The following is a 20,772-nucleotide window of genomic DNA, read 5'->3' on the forward strand; positions in this document are numbered from 1 at the left end:
AGCAGGAGCCAATCAGGTGGACCCTCCTCAACGGAGGTCACAGTCAGGAGCTACAATTTCAAGGAGGGATGTGCTATACTCAGTATCCAAAGTGGGAGTGGCCTGAGGGGGACACCATAGCTGGATCCCTTCCTCCATCCTACCCCTCTTCTGAGGCCCTGGTACCCCCAGCCTGGCCCTGGGTCACAGGCTTGCCACTCTCTCCAAATTCTGCCACCCCACCCCTTAACCTCTTCCACTGCAGAATCCTGCTCCTTCCTCCCGGTTTGGCCTCTGTCCTGGTCACCTGTAGTCCTGGTCACCTGTGAGGGCTGTCCCTCCTTCACAGTCCAACACTCTCCCCACCCCAAAGTCCAATTCCCCTCACCCCATCCACGGACCTCTGAGCTTTTTTCCAATGTGCACAGCCTTCTTGTCTCATTTCTGGCTTTGTTTATCCAAACACAGATCCAACAACACTCAATACTCTGGTCTCTCCCATCATTTCACAGGACTCCAGACCTGCTGGAACCCGACCCAGAGGCAAGAGGGCTGCAGGAGATGCTTCAAGAGGTCAGTGTCAAAAGCCCCCAGGCCCTAGGGGGCCGTCAGCTCTGCACTCTCTTCCCATTTACAACTCTGCCATTCTCTGAGACAGAGGCTTGACCTTTGCTTCAGGCGCCCCAGCCAGTTTTCTCTTCGCCTGTGTCACAGATCTGCCCGCGACACTTGTTTACACACGGCCGTCTCCTCGCATCCTCCTCCCCGACTTCTGGAAGCATTCCTCCAAACCCCTTCACAGTGAGCAGCGGAATCCAAGGACCCTATCTCGCCTCCCGACTCCCTGGCCGCCTCTGCCTCAGCCACCTGGCCCTGGATGCAAAATCCCAGCTTCTCCTCGCCCTCGCCCCGGGCTCTCCCCGAAGAGGGCTCTCCCCGAAAAGGGCCAGCTCCGTCTTCCTCCAGGCCAACTCGTCCCTGCCAGTCTGCACCTGCAGCCCGGTGGCCAGGCCCTCCGTCCTACCGGCCTGCCCTCTCCACCGCCTCCCGCCTCCTTGTTCGGCCGCCGCGCTGCTGGCCCCCGTGCGCAACAACGAACTCAGCTGGCGCGCAGGGCCGTGCCTGAGTCCACCAAGCGCGGACCCAACCTGCAGTACGGCCGCGGAGCCCGGGTCCCCGCAGAAACCGGCACTGAGTGGCCTGGCTCCGCCCGCCGCCCCGCCTGCGCCTCCTGACGGTAGCCCCCCCTCCTCAGCGCGATTGGCCGCGCTTGCCAGGCTTACCGCGAGCTGATTGGTCTTCACGCGGGTCTGTCAGGCTGGGCGCCGCGGCGGCGGCAGCGGCGGCGGCGGAGGAGGCTGGAGCCAGACCGGAAGGGTCCGAGCGCCCCGGCGCCCCTCACACCCACTGCGGCGGCGGCTAGTGGCGGCGGCGGCGGCGGCGGCGGCGGCGTGGCGGAGCGGAGCGGGGCGGGGCGGCTGGCCGAGCCCAGGGCAGCGGAGCCGCGAGCCGCGAGCCACGACCCGCCAGCGCGCAGCGCCGCCAGTCCGCCCGCCTGCCCTCTCCCCCAGGCGCGGCGGCAGGGAGGCGAGGTGAGCCCGGCGGGCGGGCTAGGCCCGGCGGGGACTGCTTGGGCCAAGCCCTGCCTGGGGGGGGCGGCAGGAGGGCCGCGCAGCCAGGGTCCGTGGAGGAGTGGAGGGCGGGGTGGGGAGTTGGGTGTCGCGGGGCCGGCTGACCAGTTCTGAGGAGCCAACCGGGTTCTGCTGGATTCTGGCGACCCTAGTCGCAGCCCCCTGTCTTCCTGGCTGTTGCAGCCGGGAGCTGAGGGCCCGCTCCCAGGTCTGGCCTCGGCCGACCTGCCTTAGGGTCTGTAGGCGCCACCCCTCCCGATTGTTTGGCACGCAGCTGCACACCCGCTTTGGGATGCTCAGAACCCGGGGTCTGGTTCCTGCGACCTTGGCAAAGGCATTGACCCTCGCTATTCCTTGTTTTTTCTCTCGGAAAGTGGGGGAAATGTCTATCCTTTTGGACAGGATTGTTGTCAGACCATATGAATATTTGTAAAAGCGCCTGGGGAAGAGCTCATTGCACATTTGGGGAAAATTGGGCGGGATACTGCCCCTTGCTGGTGCGAGTGTGGCAAGACCCCCCCCCCCCCCGCCCCTTCTGCCCAGAGGCCCCCATCCTCTAGCTCCTCCAGTGCCTCGTCATTGCACACTCATGCCCAGCAACGCCTGAGCGGGCCCTGCCCACCCCCCCCCCAGCTCTCCCCACTCCCCTAACCCAGAGCACTGCTCTCTTAGCCTACCTGTCTTACTTGCTGTAAACAGGCAGCCCTGTTTATCTCAGGACCTTTGCACTGGCTCTTTCCAGCAATTGGCGTTGTCTCTGGGCTCTTGGCACGGCTGGCTCCTTCTGGTCCTTCTTCTGGTCAGATGTCTCATTTTACTAGAGGCCTTCCTTGACCACCCTCTTTCTTCCCTTAGTCATTCTATCTCATGTTGTTTAATTTTCCCCTTAGTATCTGGTTTAAAGCTATTCTATTGATTTGCCTGTTTATTTTCTGTCTCTCCCACTAGGATGTAGCTTTATGAAAACAGGTAGTTGTCTGATTTGTCCACTGCTTTATCCCAGTGCTTAGAAAGCACACAGTAAGTACTTAGTAATACCAGTTCAATGAATGAATGAATGACCCTGCCCACCTGTTGCCTCTGTTCATTTAGTGACTTCTGACTAACTTGTGAAACTTGTATGCAAATGGAAGCTTGCTCTCGTTTTTGTGGAACATTTTTAATGTCCTTGACCCCTTTATTTGGTATCTGTCAGAACAAGCTGTGATATAAAATCTTGCATTTTTATAACGATTTTTAGCTCTAACTTCCTTGCACACATTCAGGAGGCATTTACTGAACTCTGCATTATCTAGGTCAGGTTTTTTGCCCTGGGGACATAAAGCCAATAGCAACAGGGTCCCTTCCTCCAGAGAGCCCAAGAGCCCAGTAAAGAAGGCTGATATGCAGACAGTGCTAGGACAGCTTGCTGTAGAGGAGGGGCTGAGCCATGGAAAGGTGGAGGGGGTGATAAGTGGTCCTGGAGTTGGGCCTTGTACAATGATGAGAAATTTGTCAGGCAAGGGGAGGCAAGAAGTGGGAAAGGGCAGGGAAAGGATTCCTCCCCAATGTGGCTCAGGAATCAGCCTTTGGGGCTAGGTGTAAGAGAGGTTGGAGTTAGAGGGACCCTGGAGAACCAGATCTAGCTCACCCGGTGGTTTTTAAAGTCAGAACTCTACATTTGTATCTGTACTCTCTTGATTTTTAAATGTTAGCAGTAGCTAATTAAAAAATATTTTAAGTGATGTAAACCATGCAACATACAGACCTCATTCAGCTTGGCTGTTGACCTTCTGGGCGGGTTGTGTAGGAGGAAAAGGTTGTAAAGAGCTGGAAAGGTAGCCTGAGGCCAGGGGAGCTAGACCCTGTTTATCCAGGTACTATCACTTAATGTGCCTGGAGCCCTGTGATGGCAGCTATGAAGCCCATTTCTGCATAGGAGGAACCAGAGACTCCCAGAGTTTCAGCAGCCTGTTTCACAGCAGGCAGATGGAAAGTGAAATTTGAACCCAGGTCTCCCCCACCCCACCCCCATCAGCATTCTTTTCTCAGTTCTGAGTTTTCTCTTTTGGCTCTTAATTTGTTCTGGAAGAATAGCATCCAGTCTAAATAATGATTTCCTTCACTTTAACCCTTTTTTTTCCCCTTCAGAAGACTCCTGCAGAGTTAAAAGTAATCCTATTTTGGCATAGTCTTCTCTGAAGAGCTTTGATTCTCCTGAGGATTTAATTTTCGGGAGACCAGGACTTTAAATAATTTGTTGACACATTAAAATGTGTTTATTTGGCCCTTCTAAATAAATGTTAGACAATGCACCTCAATTTGCCCGTTTAAAATAAAATCTTGGAGTTCCCGCCGTGGCGCAGTTAACGAATCCGACGGGGAACCATGAGGTTGTGGGTTCAGTCCCTGCCCTTGCTCAGTGGGTTAACGATCCGGCGTTGCTGCGAGCTGTGTATAGGTTGCAGATGCGGCTCGGATCCCGCGTTGCTGTGGCTCTGGTGTAGGCCGGTGGCTGCAGCTCCGATTCGACCCCTAGCCTGGGAACCTCCATATGCCGCGGGAACAGCCCAAGAAATAGCAAAAAAAAAAAAAAAAAAAAAAAAAAGGACCAAATAAATAAATAAATAAAATAAAATAAAATCTTAATTTTCTGGATAAAGAAAAGTGCCGTATGTATTAATTAATAGTAAACCATTTGTTTTCATGATGCATAAGGTAAAACAAAACCACATTTTTTTTTAACACTATTGATTTGGCAGTAGGGCAAGCTATTTTTAATCTAAATGTGTAGTTGTACTTCACTCCTGGTTAAGAAGGTGACATTTTAACATAATTTCCTTAAGAGTTATTAAATTTGTTCTTGGCCTTTTGTGATCGTGTGAGCTAGTTTCAACATCAGTCTTTAACTGTTTATTATGAGGAATTTTAAACATATACAAAAGTAAACAGAATAGTATCCAGCTTCAGCAGTTACCAACTCCTGGCCAACCATGTTCATCCATACACCTTCAACCCCATGTTATTTTCAAGCAAATCCTGTCATGTCATTTCATCTGAATTTTCAGTTATGTCTGTAAAAGATAAGGATTCTTTTAAATTTGGAAAGGCAATAATTCCTTAATATCAAAAGGCCAGTCAGTATTCAAATTTCCAGTTGCCCCATAAATTTTATATTTTCTTTAATAGTTTCTTTATTGGAACCAGGGTCCAGATCAGGTTCATACATTGTGATTGTTTGGTATGTCTGTTATGTTTCTTTTAATGTGTAGATTTCCCCTTCTGTTTCTGTTTTTGTTTTCCTTGTAGTTTATTTGTTGAAGCAGTAGCATATCCATTATTGGGATTTTATGGATTGTATCTCTGCAGTGTACTTTCTTGTGTTTTTCTGTATTTCTTGAAAATTTGTCATTGGATCTAGATGAGGCTTGGTCGGATCCAGGATGCCTTCCTAGGTAGGGTACACTCTTCCTCTAGAAGCATAGAGGCCTGATTGGCTCATACTGTGATATTAGCTATTGTTGATGCTCAGTACCTAGACCCATTGATTCATTAGGAGGGCATATTATTTGAGAGATAGGTTTGTATAGTTTTGCCTAGCAAGAACTCATTTTTTTTTTTTTTTAAAGAACTGTGGATTTTTCAGATTTTATGTCGAACTTTGTATTTCCAGTTAAAATATTTTAAACTGGTGCCTCAAATCCTCTTTGGAGAACGTTGGGGTGTAAATTAATAGATACAAAAATAAGTAAGAGTAGTTCCTGTTTCAACATAAGCATTCTTTATAACTAAGGAAAATTTGCTAAACATTTGAAGATGAAATTCAACAAAACTAATTATATTTAATTTCATTTGTTTTTTTTGTTGTTTTTTTGTTTTGTTTTGGGGTCCTATAAAATATTCTACCCCCTTTCCCCCCAGTTTATTTTACCTTAGTATCTATCTTCAGCAAAGACTACATAATCTAATACATTTCAGAAAGAGTAAAAATAGATTCTAAGGATGTATGGGTTACAAATGAGGTAGTTTTTTTTTTTCTCCCTTAAAAATGAAGCATTCATATCAACCCTTTGTTAAACAGATTCTTGCCTGTTCTGAGGCAAGTATTTCTATAATTGAATTATTTGGCTATTAGGAGAAAGAACAGTGTGAAAACCACCTGTTAATTTGTGTTGAGGCCAGCATACAAAAAACTTGGGGATATATTTTAAAAACATATTGTTATTTTAGAACAGTTTAAAAAACATCTCCACTCCCTTACAACAAAGAAAGAATAATTCAGAATGATTGCTTTTAAATAACTCCTTTTTCTTAAAAAAAAAAAAAAATATATATATATATAAAACTCCATATACATACATACACACATATATTTCTGTAGAACTGTAAATTATTTAATTTGTTAGACTATTTAAATATTGTGTATCTAAACTGATGCTGCTACTTGTTTGATTTTAGCATATCTAGGCATAAGGATGCAACCCAGGTAATAAATCCCCCAGCTCTGATTCTGGATTCAAATCTGTTTTAACTATTAACTCTTAGAAACATAGCTACACCACAGCCAGAGCAACACCAGATTCAAGCTGCGTCTGCAACCTACACCACAGCTCACAGTAATGCGTAATCCTTAACCCACTGAGTGAGGCCAGGGATGGAACCTGTGTCCTCATGGGTACTAGTTAGATTCATTTCCACTGAGCCACGACGGGAACTCCAGGGCAAGCTATTTTTAATCTAAGTGTGTAGTTGTACTTCACTCCTGGTTAAGAAGGTGACATTTTAATATAATTTCCTTAAGAGTTATTAAATTTGTTCTTGGCCTTTTGTGATCGTGTGAGCTAGTTTCAACATCAGTCTTTAACTGTTTATTATGAGGAATTTCAAATATATACAAAAGTAAACAGAATAGTATCCAGCTTCAGCAGTTACCAACTCCTGGCCAACCATGTTCATCCATATTATTTTCAAGCAAATCCTGTCATGTCATTTCATCCATGAATTTTCAGTTTCCTGAACCATCATCTGCTTGCTACACCCTAGAATGAAAAGTAAATTCTGTGCCTTGCCTCTTGTCTATTGTGTCTTTCACTGAGGTGCTCACCAGCATTAACTATGTCATCAGCTTTGGTACTTACCAGATTTTAGTTCCCATTTTTCAGGATGCAGATATTTGTTTGGGATTAAGTAGAAAGGGTGTGGCGATATCTGTGCTAAGGTCAGCTGACAGTGAAACCTTGCCCTTTGCTGGGCACTGTGCTAGCTGTCCTCTGAGGTGGATTCCGCACTTATCCCCATTCTACAGATGAGTGTAATTACTTGCCGGAGGTCACTTATTCAGATAAATGGCAGGTCCTCTGACTGGAGTTCTAATCTTAACCATTGCACCAAGCTGCCTTACCACATTCATTCTCCCACTTAGTTTTGCCTTAACAAATATTTATTGGGCACTCACTCATAATTATAGAGGGTTGGGAAACAGACACATTTTCTGCCCTTAAGCAACTCACAGAGTAGAAGTAGGGATAGACTTGAAATGCAAATGAATAGAGGGTTTTTTGCCAAAGGGGCAGGGGAGGGGTATATTTGAAGGGAAAACCTGTAGAGAAAAACTTGCAGGAAAATTAGGAGCTCACACTAGATTTTGGAGGATTAAGGTTGGCCAAGAGAGCAAAACGGGGAGGGAAGTTATTTCAGGCAGGTGAGCCAGCTCAGGCAGAGACCTGAAAGTGTGCAGAAGCCAGGGTCTGCTGTTCCCACGGCGTATGGAGTTTCCCAGGCTAGGGGTCTAATCAGATCTGTAGCTGGCCACAGCCACAGCAATGTGAGATTTTGAGCTATGTCTGCAACCTACACCATAGCTCAGGGCAACCCCGAATCCTTAACCCACTGGGCGAGGCCAGGGATCGAATCCATGTCCTCCTGCATGCCAGTCAGGTTTGTTAACTGCTGAGCCTAAGGGTTAGATTTTTCACTCTCAAGGCAGTCGATCACTATTGAATTTAAACAGGTGAGCAGTATGATCACTGCATATTTTGAAGGAATCTTTCCTGCATATGTTGAGGTAATTATAGATTCACAAGAAGCTGCAAAAATAGTACAAAGAGGTCCTGTGCATCCTTCATCGAGTGTCCCCTAGTGGTTGTGTGTTTGTGTGTGTGTGTATATATATATATATATATATATATATATATATATAGTGTCAGAACCGGGCAATTAGCATTGGTACATTATCTGTACAGTTCTGTGTCATGTTATCACATGAGGAGGTTTGTATAACCACCACCATCACCATTAAGATACAGAACTGTTTCATCATCCCCCAAATCTCCCTGGTACTACCCCTTTATAACAACCCTGCCTGCCTTGCCCCCTACCACCCATAACCCCTGGCAACCACTAATCTGTTCTATATCTAATTTTGTATTTCAGGAATGTTGTATAAATGGAATTGTGTACTAGGAGCCTTTTGAAATTGGCTTTTATCGCTATAATTGTCACTAAAATTTCATAATGCCCTGAAGACCCACCCAACCTGTGTATATCAGTAGTTTGGTCATTTTTATTGCTAGGTGGTGGTCCATGATATAGATATACAGCAATTTGTTTAACCATTCACCCACTGAAGGACATCTGGATTGTTTCCAGTTTTGAGCTATTACAAGTATAGCTGCTATGACTATTTGTGTACAGATTTTCCTGGATAGATCTCTCTAATGTGGCATGTGTATAGTGGTTTGGAGGTATCAGGCAGAAATAGAGGCTGGGAGAGCATATCAGCTGTTAGTGTGTCCAGGGAGCAATGAGAGGAACCCTCAGAACACTGGGTGTAGGAGCTGGAAATGGGGAGACCTGATGGGCCCAAGTGACTGTCAGGGTCTGGCAGGAGGCATCCTTGCTGGATCCTTAGGATCCAGCTTTGGTGATGTGATAACCAAACACTGGTTGTTATTCTGTATCATAGTATGTACTTCAGCTTAAGAAGTGATGTTCCTAAGAATAGCCCTCAGATGCTGTAACGTTCTTGGTTATCCAAGAAAGGTCAAATTGTTGTGCTGTACTATTTCTAATAAGAATTAAAGTATGAAAAAAAGAACAATTTGATTAAAAATTTCAGCAGCAAACATTGAAACAAAGAGGGTGATTGTGGAAATCTGTTTCTAATCACAGCAGTCAGTTAATTTAAATATTGCATGGCCTGGGTGTTCTGAACCATTAGTGTGATTAAAGGTTTCAATCTGGGGATCACTAAATTATCTTTATCATCAGAAGAAAAGTGTCTCGGGGATGACGCCAACAAATTGTGACGGTCTGTGTTATTCTGGCCTGGTCCTGACCAGCCCTTAGCCAGTCACTTTACTTTCTAAGTAAAATTAGAGATATTAGAGTGGTATATTGGGAGGAATATGAATATTATAGTCAAATACACCTCAATTCAGATCCAGGTCTTGCCACTTTCCAGCTGAGAATTTGGGCAACTCCCTTACCCTCTGAGCTGTTCCCTCCTTTGCAGGGTGAGGATAGTATCGCTCACCTCACAGGCTATTAGGAGAGCGTGTATAGCTGTGTACTTGGAGCCTGACCCACATGCCTTCCTGTCTCCAGTCTCATTTGCCTCAAACCCATCCTCTGTAAAGGTGTCAGAGTAACCATTCTACAGCTTTTCATTTAAAAGTGTTTTTTAAGTTAGTTTTTTAAACATGAAATATGTGCATAGCTTAAAAAAAAAGAGCAGAAAGAAGTTATAATGGCAAGAATGAAAGTCTCATTTCCCACTGTTTCCCTATGTTTGCTAGCACAGTGTGTGTGTGTGTGTGTGTATTTTTCTATAGATTGGCATTTGTTGTATGCATTCTTCTTTAACTTGCTTTATTTTCTTTATCTTAGACGTCTTTCCATATCAATGCATAAAGTTCCTGCATTGTTTTTAATGGCTTTGTTATACTTTTATGCCACAATTTATTCAGTCATTCCAGGTGTACTTTTTAGGTTATTTCTACCTAAATAGTAGACATAACTATTTAGTTATTTTGCCCTTTTGCCCATCACAGGCAGTGCTACAAATATCTTTGAATATTTGTACACACGTATTTGTCAGATACATTTATAGAATTGTAGTTGCCAGGTTAGGAGTCATGGGCGTTAAATTTTTCATTAGATATTACTTTTTTAAAAAATTTTTTTAAAGTTTATTTATATATCTATTTACTTATTTATTTTGGTCTTTTTGCCATTTCTTGGGCCGCTCCCATGGCATGTGGAGGTTCCCAGGCTAGGGGTTGAATCGGAGCTGTAGCCGCCGGCCTACACCAGAGCCACAGCAACGCGGGATCCGAGCCACGTCTGCGACCTACATCACAGCTCACGGCAACGCCAGGTCCTTAACCCACTGAGCAAGGCCAGCGATCGAACCCGAAACCTCATGGTTCCTAGTTGGACTCGTTAACCACTGCGCCACAATGGGAACTCCAGATATTACTTACTTTACTTCCAAAAGATGTTTTACCAATTTATAGTTCTCACCAGCATATGTGAAAGTACCTATTTGCTCACACCTGAGCTGATATTTAACATGCAAGCAAATCTTGCCTCCACCGGGAAGCTTTTTTTCCACTGCCTCCATCTCTCACTCGCGCATCTCTCACTCGCGCATTGCACTTGTTCACTCTCTCCACCCTCTGGACTCCACTCTGCTGGGCTTCTGCCACACAGCCTGTACGTACTTCTAGGACACTTCCTGCATGGTGTGATAATTATGCTCTTGGTGGTTTGAGGGAAGAGATGTCTGTTTAATACTCCATTGACAATCCCTGCCTCCTGCTTGGCACACAGGAGGCCCTCAGGAAATGTTTGTTGGGAAAACACAGTAAATGGTAGCTGATGTCCCACAAGACATGGACTGTATGCTCTCTTCTGTTCTTTCCCATTTAATTTCATAACTATGTAAAGCTGTAGTTAAAGCTAAATTTTTTATTTAGAAAAATTAGATTTAATATTATATTTACAGCACCTGCATTACTTTTATTTAGTATTAGAGGTAGAGAAAAAAAATTGAAGCATTTCTTACTCTACGCTCTAAACAGGTAGGAATGTTTCTCCTGCCTAATGTTTATTTGTAGAGTAGATAGATTTTACTCCAATTTCCTGAAGAGGGTCCTGTAGGAGTCTCCAATCTTGGAGAAATAGAGATTTTCTGTTAAGAGTATTTCATTTAACAAACATTCATCAAAGCAGCATGGAAAGTAGGGAGAGTGTGAACATGAACCAGATGTCTTCAGCAAAGGCTGGACTGATTCCCAACTTCAAGGCATCTGCTTACCACACTCAGGTCGGTAGAAACTGAGTGTATCTTCCTAGGAGCTTTTTTAGTGGCTCATTGGTGGACATCAAACATTTCCTTAATTTTATCGAATAATGTTGTATAAGAGGGTAGACAGGCTGTCCCTGTTTTTGAGGAACTCCTGGCCTGAGGAAGGGAGGCAGAGGCAGACCTGCAGAGGCCGAGTGACAGTGCAGCCTGCTGGGCACTGGGTCCCACTGCTGGCAGCCAAGATGAGGAACCAATACCCACCGGTGAGGGAAGTTAAGGCAGCGACTGTGCTTTCAGCATATTGGCATGAAGTATACTTGCACTTCTTGATTTGTAAATTGTCTTCTGAAACCCATTTGAGGTCCATTTTGTTGAAATACAATCATGAGAGTTGATTACTTTCATAGTTAAATTACATGCTTTCTTGAGCTGCCTTGGGGTTCTTTCACTTTCATGAAACCGAAGCTTGACAGAGGAGGTGGCTTTGACAGATTCTTAGGTAATTTTTTTTTCTGCCTAACAAGGACAACTTATTTTAATTTTAAAATCATTTTAAATCTTGACATGAAATTATATTCTTGACATAATGATGCCATGTACTCCCCAAGTTCACAAAAGCTAACCTAATATTTTACTAGTCAGAGTATAGGTTTACAACAGCTGTAGCAGAGAGAAGTCTGGACTTGCTCAACAAGGTTGAGATTATTTGTGCCAATTTCGATGCATGCAGCTGGACCAGAACAGGGACACAGTTCTATGCCACAGGGTCATTCAGAACTCTGGCTGGTGGGTTATTCTAGCATCTTCCAGCATATGACTTTTCACCTCTGGGTCTATGACTGTTGATCCCCCAGCCAAGAGCGGTGGAGAAAGGTTGGACGACAAGCAGCTTTCTGTTAAAAATGATTTGGAAGTAGCATACATCACTTCTGCTCACATCTCATTAGCCAAAAGTTGCTTATCTGGTCATCCCTGGCTGCCAGGAAGTGGCCAGATGTCATCTCTAGTTGGGCAGTCATTTGTCCAGCTGGAACAAGGCAGCTTCTGTTACTAAAAAGAAGGGAGGAGAGGGTCCTGTGTAGGTCAGAAGCTTGGGCCTGTCATGCTGCCCCGTGGCTACTTCAGATTTAACCTGTCCAAAGCTGAACTCTCTGCCTGTGCAGCTGTCTACGTCCTATTTACCTGCAGTTATTTCACCATCATTTCTCCTCTCTCCTGCAGGGAACAAGGCACATACATTCTTCCTCCAAGCCATAGATTGCCTTCTTCTCAAATCCATCCCTTTCTCAGCTTCCCGAATGACCTTTCTGAAAAGCAAATATGAGCTCTTGCCTCTCAAGCTTTGATGCCTCCACAGTCCTCAGGCCCAGGCCCAGATGGCTCTGAGCAATTTCCAAGGCCCATGGTGATCTGGCCTTGTTTTTTTCTCTCCAGTTTTCCCCCCTACTATCTAGCATAACCAAAACTCAAATGACTTGTCATGCTCAGAAGGTGCCTCCAGCTCTCTGCACATGCTCGTTCTCTTCCCCCCACTTCAAACCTCCATCTTTCTGAGTTTAGGACTCTCCTTGCATCTGGTCTCTTCCCGAGTGTACCTACGGTGTGCACTTATGGTAAGCTCAAAACTCAGAGGGCAGGGACAGTATCTGTTCTGGCAAGGACCCTTGTCCACAGTGGTGCTCGAGAAATGGTTTATGAATGACCAGCATCACTGGTGCCTTACAGTACGGCAAAGAAACAGCAGGTTGTGGTGGCTCCCTGCCTTTTCACCAAGTCTGTTTCTGACCTTTTGTGCCTGTACTCCCTTCTTCAAGCTGAGCAGTTCACCATGTTTGAGCATAGTCAGTTTGAGCTCTGTGTCTCTACTCTGTCTTTGGCAAAACTATCCAGGGCAAATGCCACCTCTACATAAAGATGTCCTTGTCTTCTGTGCCCCTACGCACTGGTGGGACCTCTTTTGCCTTTCAACTTTGTTTATATTTTACTTATGGCCCTTACCTCTTTGTAATTTATCTTAAAACAGAAAACGGCCTCATCCTTCACACTTATCCCCCAAATAGTGAATTAAGTGCTGTTTCAAGACCAATTCCTGATTGATCTTGCTATATCTTCTACATTATTTATTACTTTCTTTTTTTTTTTTTTTTTTTTTTTTTTTTTTTGTCTTTTTGTCTTTTTGTTGTTGTTGGCTATTTCTTGGGCCGCTCCCGCGGCATATGGAGGTTCCCAGGCTAGGGGTCGAATCGGAGCTGTAGCCACCAGCCTACGCCAGAGCCACAGCAACGCGGGATCCGAGCCGCGTCTGCAACCTACACCACAGCTCACGGCAACGCTGGATCGTTAACCCACTGAGCAAGGGCAGGGACCGAACCCGCAACCTCATGGTTCCTAGTCGGCTTTGTTAACCACTGCGCCACGACGGGAACTCCTTTATTACTTTCTTGTACAAAGGCACCCTGTAAATGTTGAGTTGAATTGTCTTAGCCTTTTAAAAACTGTAAATAAATTAATCTTCAGAAAAGGATATTCCTTCAGATGTCACTAAAATAGACCAGCATTGTGTAGGGATCATTATTATTACTATTTTTTGCATTTTTTGGGGGGAACACACATGTGGCATATGGAAGTTCCCAGGCTAGGGGTCAAATCCGAGCTCCAGCTGCCAGCCTACGCCACAGCCACAGCAACGTGAGATCCAAGCCGCATCTGTGCCTAGACCACAGCTCCCGGCAACCCCAGATCCCCAACCTACTGAGCGAGGGCCGAGATTGAACCCTCATCTTCATGGATGCTAGTCAGATTTGTTACCTCTGAGCCACAATGGGAACTCCAGAATCATCAGATACAGTAGTATGGGTCAGATCAGCAGAGGTTTGTATTCAACATTCAGTTCACTCCGTCCCAGGGGCCAGACTCTCCCTGTCCTCCTATCCTGGGAGTGTAGGATGCCACAGTGAGCATGAGAGACCTGCCCCTACCCTCCTAGTTCTTAGTACCCCCTCTCACAGAAGCATGGCTCCGCCAGCTCACTTAGCCTTGAGTCACGCCAGTGTTACATGAGCTGATAATCCCTTGTGGGTTGTCATGAGCAACGTGTTAGTTCATCCAATGCAGTGCTGGCCTCTGGAAGGCAATCCTGGCCAGTGTGCAATGACTCTTGGTCACAGTGGCTGCTGGTACTAACAGTTGTGCCTCAGCTATTGCCCTAAGAGTGATTTAAAAACACAACAAAACATAAAGCAATGGTCAGTTGGAGAAACTATTCATTTGATTTAAGTTCTCTATTCAAGCTTGTTACTAATCAGTTTATTTCCATGTTTAATGGAAGTTCTAGACATCAGTGTGTTGAAATACATATCATCACTCCACAACTCTCAATGAGTAGTAGACATTAAATATTAAGTGGTAGAACAAACAGGCAGGAATTTTTAGGAGCTATAGAAAAAAATCTAAATTCTGGGTATTTAAACAGTATGGAATAATTACCATACTGATTTTTGATTTTATTGTTGGCTTTTTAATTTTTAAAAAATGACCAATATGAATAGCTTGCTACTTCTCAGTTAACATTGTCAGACAAGAGCCAGGGAACCAAGTAAAGGTAGCTGCCTGTCAGTTTCTGTTTGCTTTGTTTTGTGTATAAAATCATGCAGGCCGCAGTGGGAGTCTCAGCCTACTGTCTAACCACCGAAAGGCTGCTCTGGGGCTGCCAGTTTATGCTCCTACCTCAAAAGTAACTTCAGAGTGTCCACGTTATTGCTGTATGGCAGTTCTCTGTGACTGTATTGAAGCCCACTAGTGATACAGGGTGCAGGGCACGTAGGCCAGCTCCAGGATGACCTTACAAGGCAAGAACGTACTCATGGGCATGCATCGCACACACAGGTGTGCCAGTTGTTCCTTAACTTCCCACGTTCACAATCACTTTGGCATAAGACTCGCTTCCTGGTTTGTCACTTTAACCTGTTTGTGGTCTTAGCAGAAGACCGGTCCATTTGTTTTTCTGCAGTATTTGTAGAAATGTTCATTTTGCAGCATCTCCAGAGGGCCTCCATCTCTGGTTGGGACAGTTCAATGTAACCTGCTCCCACAGGAAGCAAGCTGACGGGAATCCCATAGGGACAGAGTCTTGTCTTGGCTAGTAAAAATGTGCAGTCTTTTCTCCAGAGGTGGTTATTTCCTAGTCTAATCCCTTAAAATGTGGTCATGCAGGGCCTCAAAGATCCTTCCTTTCATTAAAATGTCTGCATTTTGTGTGTGTTGCTTAAATCCAGAACTTGGTCTGAGTCTGTCAACTTAACAGCCACCTTCTCTTATACCAATAAATTTGAAACGCTGTTAAGTGAGCTTTGCATGTATAATTTCAGTAAGAATGCATGTTCATTCTGTTTTTCTTTCAAGGAATCTGACGACTGTACCAGCTCTTCAGAATATTATATGACACTACATCATGAGTGACAGTAAATGTGATAGTCAGTTTTACAGTGTGCAAGTGGCAGATTCAACTTTCACTGTCCTAAAACGTTACCAGCAGTTGAAACCAATTGGCTCTGGAGCTCAAGGAATTGTTTGGTAAGTATGGTCTGTTTTAGTAATGTGGATTGAGTTTTTGTTGTAATAAAAACTAAATAGAACCAAATCGTCAGGATTTAGAAACACTAATGATAAAAATACTATTTTCTTTTTATAGGTTTATAAGCTAAATTGAATCAACGTCTTGCTCTAGTTGTATATAGTCAGATTGTAGGATACAAATTCAAATTCTTAGAATGCTGCATAAATTTAAATAGGTAGCAGTTTTTTTCTTTGTTTCTTTTCTTTTCTTTTTTTTTTTTTCTTTTCCATTCCCCCTGTCATTATGATATTAGAGTAATAGGTATGACAGTGAGTTGTAACAGAAATTTGGAGTTTTATTCATTTCTTCATCCTGGCCACCTTTCCCCCCCTCCCCCTTTTATTCCCAATCACTCCTATTCATTTCTAGGCGCCGTCATTGCAGTGCCTTGCCCTTCATTGGCAGGATGAGGCCAGTCAGTGTCATTATCACCCCATGGATTAACCAGGAAGGGATGCTGTATGAGGGGTTGGGCTGGCCGTCTCTTCCTTGGTGTCTCACTTCAACTATGTGTCCAGCCCAGGACGTCAGAACCGTTGGTCTGACCCTGAACCTTAGTCTCTTGCATGGTAAGACAGTCAGCTGCCGCGACATCACTGGCCAGCTAAAGGTAAAGTTTTTCACATGTTTTCTAGACTACAGTTATCAGCACTTCCCAAACTTTTTATCCCTTAGTTTTCTGGGCAAAACTTTTTCTTCTTTTTTCAGTCAATAAAAACAAGATTATCTTTGCATCTAAAAGAAACCGTAATAGAGCTAAACACCCAGTGATTACAGCTTATAAGTAAAGGAGATTCAAGATAAAAGAGAACTCGGATGTTCTGGTACGAGAGTGTGTATTTTTGTTAAAAATATTGAGTTTAGAGAATCTGCATTCGTGGTTATTAACTAATCCTCTGGTGTAAGGACATGTGATCAGGGAAGTTAATTGTTTTCTTCCATCTAGGTGGTTGAAGGCCCTGGGAGCTCAAAGGAGATGGCAGTTCAGAGATTCCTAGAAAAACTAGAAAGGGGGAGGGGGCTGTTTGGAAGGAATGCTCAGCTTGCATCTGAAATAGTGGGAATCTTAACTTTCAGTTGACAACAAACTTTATTGGTACTTAAACCCAGTGTGCCAAGTGGAGTTTTAGAGTGAATGGATGGTTCAAATTAGGACACTTTGATGTTAATGAAAAGTTCTAGAAAAATTCTTCTGATTTATGATCCATCTCTTACTTGTACTGGATGGTGATTTGACATAGGTAATTAAGCAAGGCTGATGTCAAGGACATTTAATGTAATAACCACATTAAGAGACTGACTGGAAGTTCATTATTATAAAATTGAAGGCTTTATAAGGGGTAGGCAGTTGAAATTAATGACTTCATTATAGCATGGTAAATGACAATAAAATCACATGCTAATTTATAAAATACTGTTTTTCAGAGATTAATTTTGATTTCCAGTTTGCATATACTGTTCTCTGTTTTTTAAAGAAATGTTTAATGATGAAATTATTCATTATCGATATATATTTTTCATTAAAAAATTCTAGTTTTGCAATGAAAGTTCCTAATATACCATTGCAAGTTAAACCTCCTCTGGTAAAAGCAGTGGTAGAATTATAGGGTGGAAAATTCTGGATTTTTAAAAAAATTTAAAAACCAAGAGTCCACAAATAAACCCATACATCTATGGCTAGGTGATTTTCAAAAAGGGTGTCAAAATTATTCAATGAGGAGGGAATAGTCTCTTCAACAAATGGTGCTGGGACAACTGGATATCCACATGGAAAAGAATGATAATGGACTCCTGCCTCACATCAGGCAGAAAGTGAATTCAGATGGATCAAAGATCTAAATATAAGAGCCAAAACCATGAAACTCTTGGAAGAAAACAAAGGGGAAAATCTTCATGACTTTGGATTCTTAGAAATGACACCATAAGCATGAGCAACAAAAGAAAAAAATTGGATTTCGTCAAAATTAAAAATTTTTATATATCAAAGAACACTATTAAGAGAGTGGAAAAAATAACCCAGAAAATGGGAAAATATTTACAAACCATATAGCTGATAAGAGTCCAATATCCAGAATATAAAGAACTACAATTCAACAACAAACAACCCAATTAAAGACAAACAAACAGGAGTTCCCCTTGTGGGTTATCGAGTTAAGGACCCGACACTATCTCTGTAAGGATGTGAGTTCGAACCATGGCCTCTCAGTGGGTTAAGGATCTGGCATTGCTGCTAGCTGTGGCCTAGGTCGCAGATGGAGCCTGGATCTGGCATTGCTGTGGCTGTGGTATGGGCTGGCAGCTGCAATTCCGATTTGACCCCTACCCTGAGAGCTTCCATCTGCCTCAGGTGTGGCTATAAAAAGAAGAAACAAACAAACAGGCAAAGGACTTGAATAGACATTCCCCCAAAGAAGATTTATGGCCAATAAGCCCATGAAAAGATGCTCATTGTTAGTCATCTGGGAAATGCAAATCAAAACCACAATGAGATACTGCTTTACACCCACTAGATCATAGTAATCAACAAAACAGAAAATAACAAATGTTGGCAAGGATGTGCAGAAATTAGAACCCTCATACATTGCTGGTGAGAATGTAAAATGGTCCAGCCACTTGTGGAGAACAGTTTGATGGCTTCTCAACAAGTTAAACGTAGAATTATTACATGACCCAGTAAATACTCCTAAATATATATCTGAAAGAATTAAACACAGATGTTCAAATAATTGTACACAAATGTTCATAGCTGCATTGTTTGCAATAGCCAAAAGGTGGAAACAGACCAACTGTCCATCAATAAGTGAATGGATACACAGATTATTTCATATACATACATGGAATATTATTCATCACATACATACACGGAATATTACTCATAAAAAGGAATGAAGCACTGATGTATGCTACAACATGGATGATCCTCAAAAACATACTAACAGAAAGAAGCCGGATACAAAAGGTAGTATTTTAACATGAGTGCATTTATGTGAAAAATCCAAAGTAGGTAAATCTGTGGAGAAAGATGCCAGTTGGTTGTTAACGGGTACAGGGGAGAGAGGAATGGGGAGCGACTGCATAATGAGTATGGAGTTTCCTTTTGGGGAGATGAAAATCTTTTGGAATCACAACACTGTGAAAGTGCTAAATGCCACTGAATTGTTCACTTTAAATGGTTCATTTTATGTTTATGTGAATCTCACCTTAATAAATGTTTTTTGAAAAAAAAGTAAACTGAAATTTGCCTTAAACTAAGAATATTTGTCCTTCTTATATGGATATTTAACCCGATACTATAGTGTTTTATATAATATTTCCATGTTATGCATTAAAACATGTTGCCATTTTCTTTTAGTAACTTATTATATGTTGACATAATCTTAACAGTACTTCCACTTAACTCAGTATTTTCATTTAAATAATTTAATGACAATTTTGTTAATGTTTATTGGAGCAGGTTTCACCTCACATACTCATAAAGGCTAAAATTTTAATACCTTCCTAAATTTCATGTCTTGCAAATCCTCATTTCCATAGCCTGAGTTTTGCTCTCTTCTGCTCAAGCAGTCACTGCTTTGAACTGATTAAAGTATCTCTTAATGAGCTTCTGCACAGCTGACAGTCTGTTTTATGCTCTTTGATGTAATTATCCCCCTAACTTTGTAACCCAAGCGAATTATTCGTTACCAAATCAAAACCTTTTAATTGGGTTAACTTTCCTAATGTGTGGAAAAAGAGTTAGTTAATTTAGATTAGTGATATATTCTTTTAGAAATGTTTGTACAATTATGAGAATTATTCTTAGACTTCCTGGATGTTTTCTTTTGGCTTTTAGATGAGGTGCCATCATGAGAGTTAGAGACCTGGTTTCCATGATTAATTCACTGCTAGTTTCTACCAGAACCTGTGCTGGCTTCCTTTTAGCCAGGGATATGGGTGACTGCTTCTCACCTTCTAGGCTTGAGGCTTCTTGGCCCCATTGAACTGTAGCAGTGGTGGTACTGGCACTGGTAGTCTCAGATTGATAGGACAGAAACTCTTCCCAAGATGCTTCCCCTACAAGTCTTTGGAGGATTTTTCCCTGGCTCTAGTTTACACAGCATCTTGGATATTGGCATCATGCTTTAACATCAGCAAAAGAAGTGTTCTTTTTGTACATAGTGTAAGGAGAAGGACTTTTACCTCGTTCTGTTGTTTAGATAGAGCAAGAAACTATGAATGGCGTAGGTCAGACTCCTTTCATCCTCATCAGTGATGGAAGGGACTGAGTATCTCTACCATCAAGCTCTGACTTTTATTTTTTATTTTTTTTGCTTTGTAGGGCTGCACCCACAGCATATGGAGGTTCCCAGGCTAGGGGTCCAATCAGAGCTGTAGCCGCTGGCCTATGCCACAGCCACAGCAACAGCAACACCAGATCCGAGCCATGTCTGCAACCTACACCAGAGCTCACAGCAACACTGAATCCTTAACCCACTGAGCGAGGCCAGAGATTGAACCCGCAACCTCATGGTTCCTACTTGGATTCGCTTCCCCTGCACCACCACGGGAACTCCAAGCCCTGGCTTTTAGGTAACTTCTCTTTGGTGGTCCTTTCCCTGCAAAAATGACAGGTTCTTTCTCATGCTCATTACTTTTGTCCCCACTGTATCTCCTGGTTGGACTGTCCTCTGAAACCTCCCTCGTCTGTCTAGACACTATCCCTGGTCTTTTAAGACTTATCTCATCTATGGAACATCTCCAGATAATCTCAGCTCCTGTTTGGAGTAGAACCTTCTCTATGATTGAACCAAATGCTTGATTATATGCACGTGCCCATGCACACAACATACATGCACTCACACACTGGAACTGTAAAATAATAAATTTGTGTTTTAAACCAGTAAATCTGTGGTAATTTGTTACAGCAACAATAGGAAACCAACATAGAGGGCCTGTGCATTTTTACATTTTTGAGAAATAAAATATAGTAGCAATGGAGCAAGATTTTAAAAAGTTGTTAATCATCTTTTAAAGCTACAGCTTTATAAAGATATAGGGAGAGATATGCAGGTAAATCAAAGGGCGGGTACTGATAGAAGATTAAATGAAATAGCTGGGATCCAGATAAAACATTCTGCCTCCTAATTTTGAGTTGTTTTCACAGTTACCTGTGATTTGTTTATTTCTATGTTTTTGTTGTCATTAAAACTGTTAGTAAAAATAATTAGGTAAGTTTTAAAATGTTTATCATCTGAAGTATTTATACATATTAACTAAGT

The 20,772-nt window shown here is 42.9% G+C and overlaps 1 protein-coding gene across 8 annotated transcripts in view; it reads left to right on the plus strand.

Moving 5' to 3' along the window:
- The window catches only part of MAPK9 (mitogen-activated protein kinase 9), a 60,643-nt gene continuing 41,284 nt past the window's right edge, over window positions 1,414-20,772 (plus strand). Inside the window, exons 1-3 of one of the 8 annotated variants that reach the window (XM_005661440.3) lie at window positions 1,419-1,571; window positions 2,559-2,630; window positions 15,301-15,471. In XM_005661440.3, the coding sequence (XP_005661497.1) occupies window positions 15,350-15,471 (122 nt within the window). In that variant the 5' untranslated portion in view covers window positions 1,419-1,571; window positions 2,559-2,630; window positions 15,301-15,349. Of the gene's footprint in view, window positions 1,572-2,558; window positions 2,631-15,300; window positions 15,472-15,883; window positions 16,125-16,222; window positions 16,339-20,772 lie in introns of those variants that run through there. The other 7 variants (XM_005661444.3, XM_013994862.2, XM_005661441.3 and 4 more) reach the window with 7 other exon arrangements.

Source organism: Sus scrofa, chromosome 2 (genome assembly GCF_000003025.6).
Source record: "Sus scrofa isolate TJ Tabasco breed Duroc chromosome 2, Sscrofa11.1, whole genome shotgun sequence".
NCBI classification, from domain to species: Eukaryota; Metazoa; Chordata; class Mammalia; order Artiodactyla; family Suidae; genus Sus; species Sus scrofa.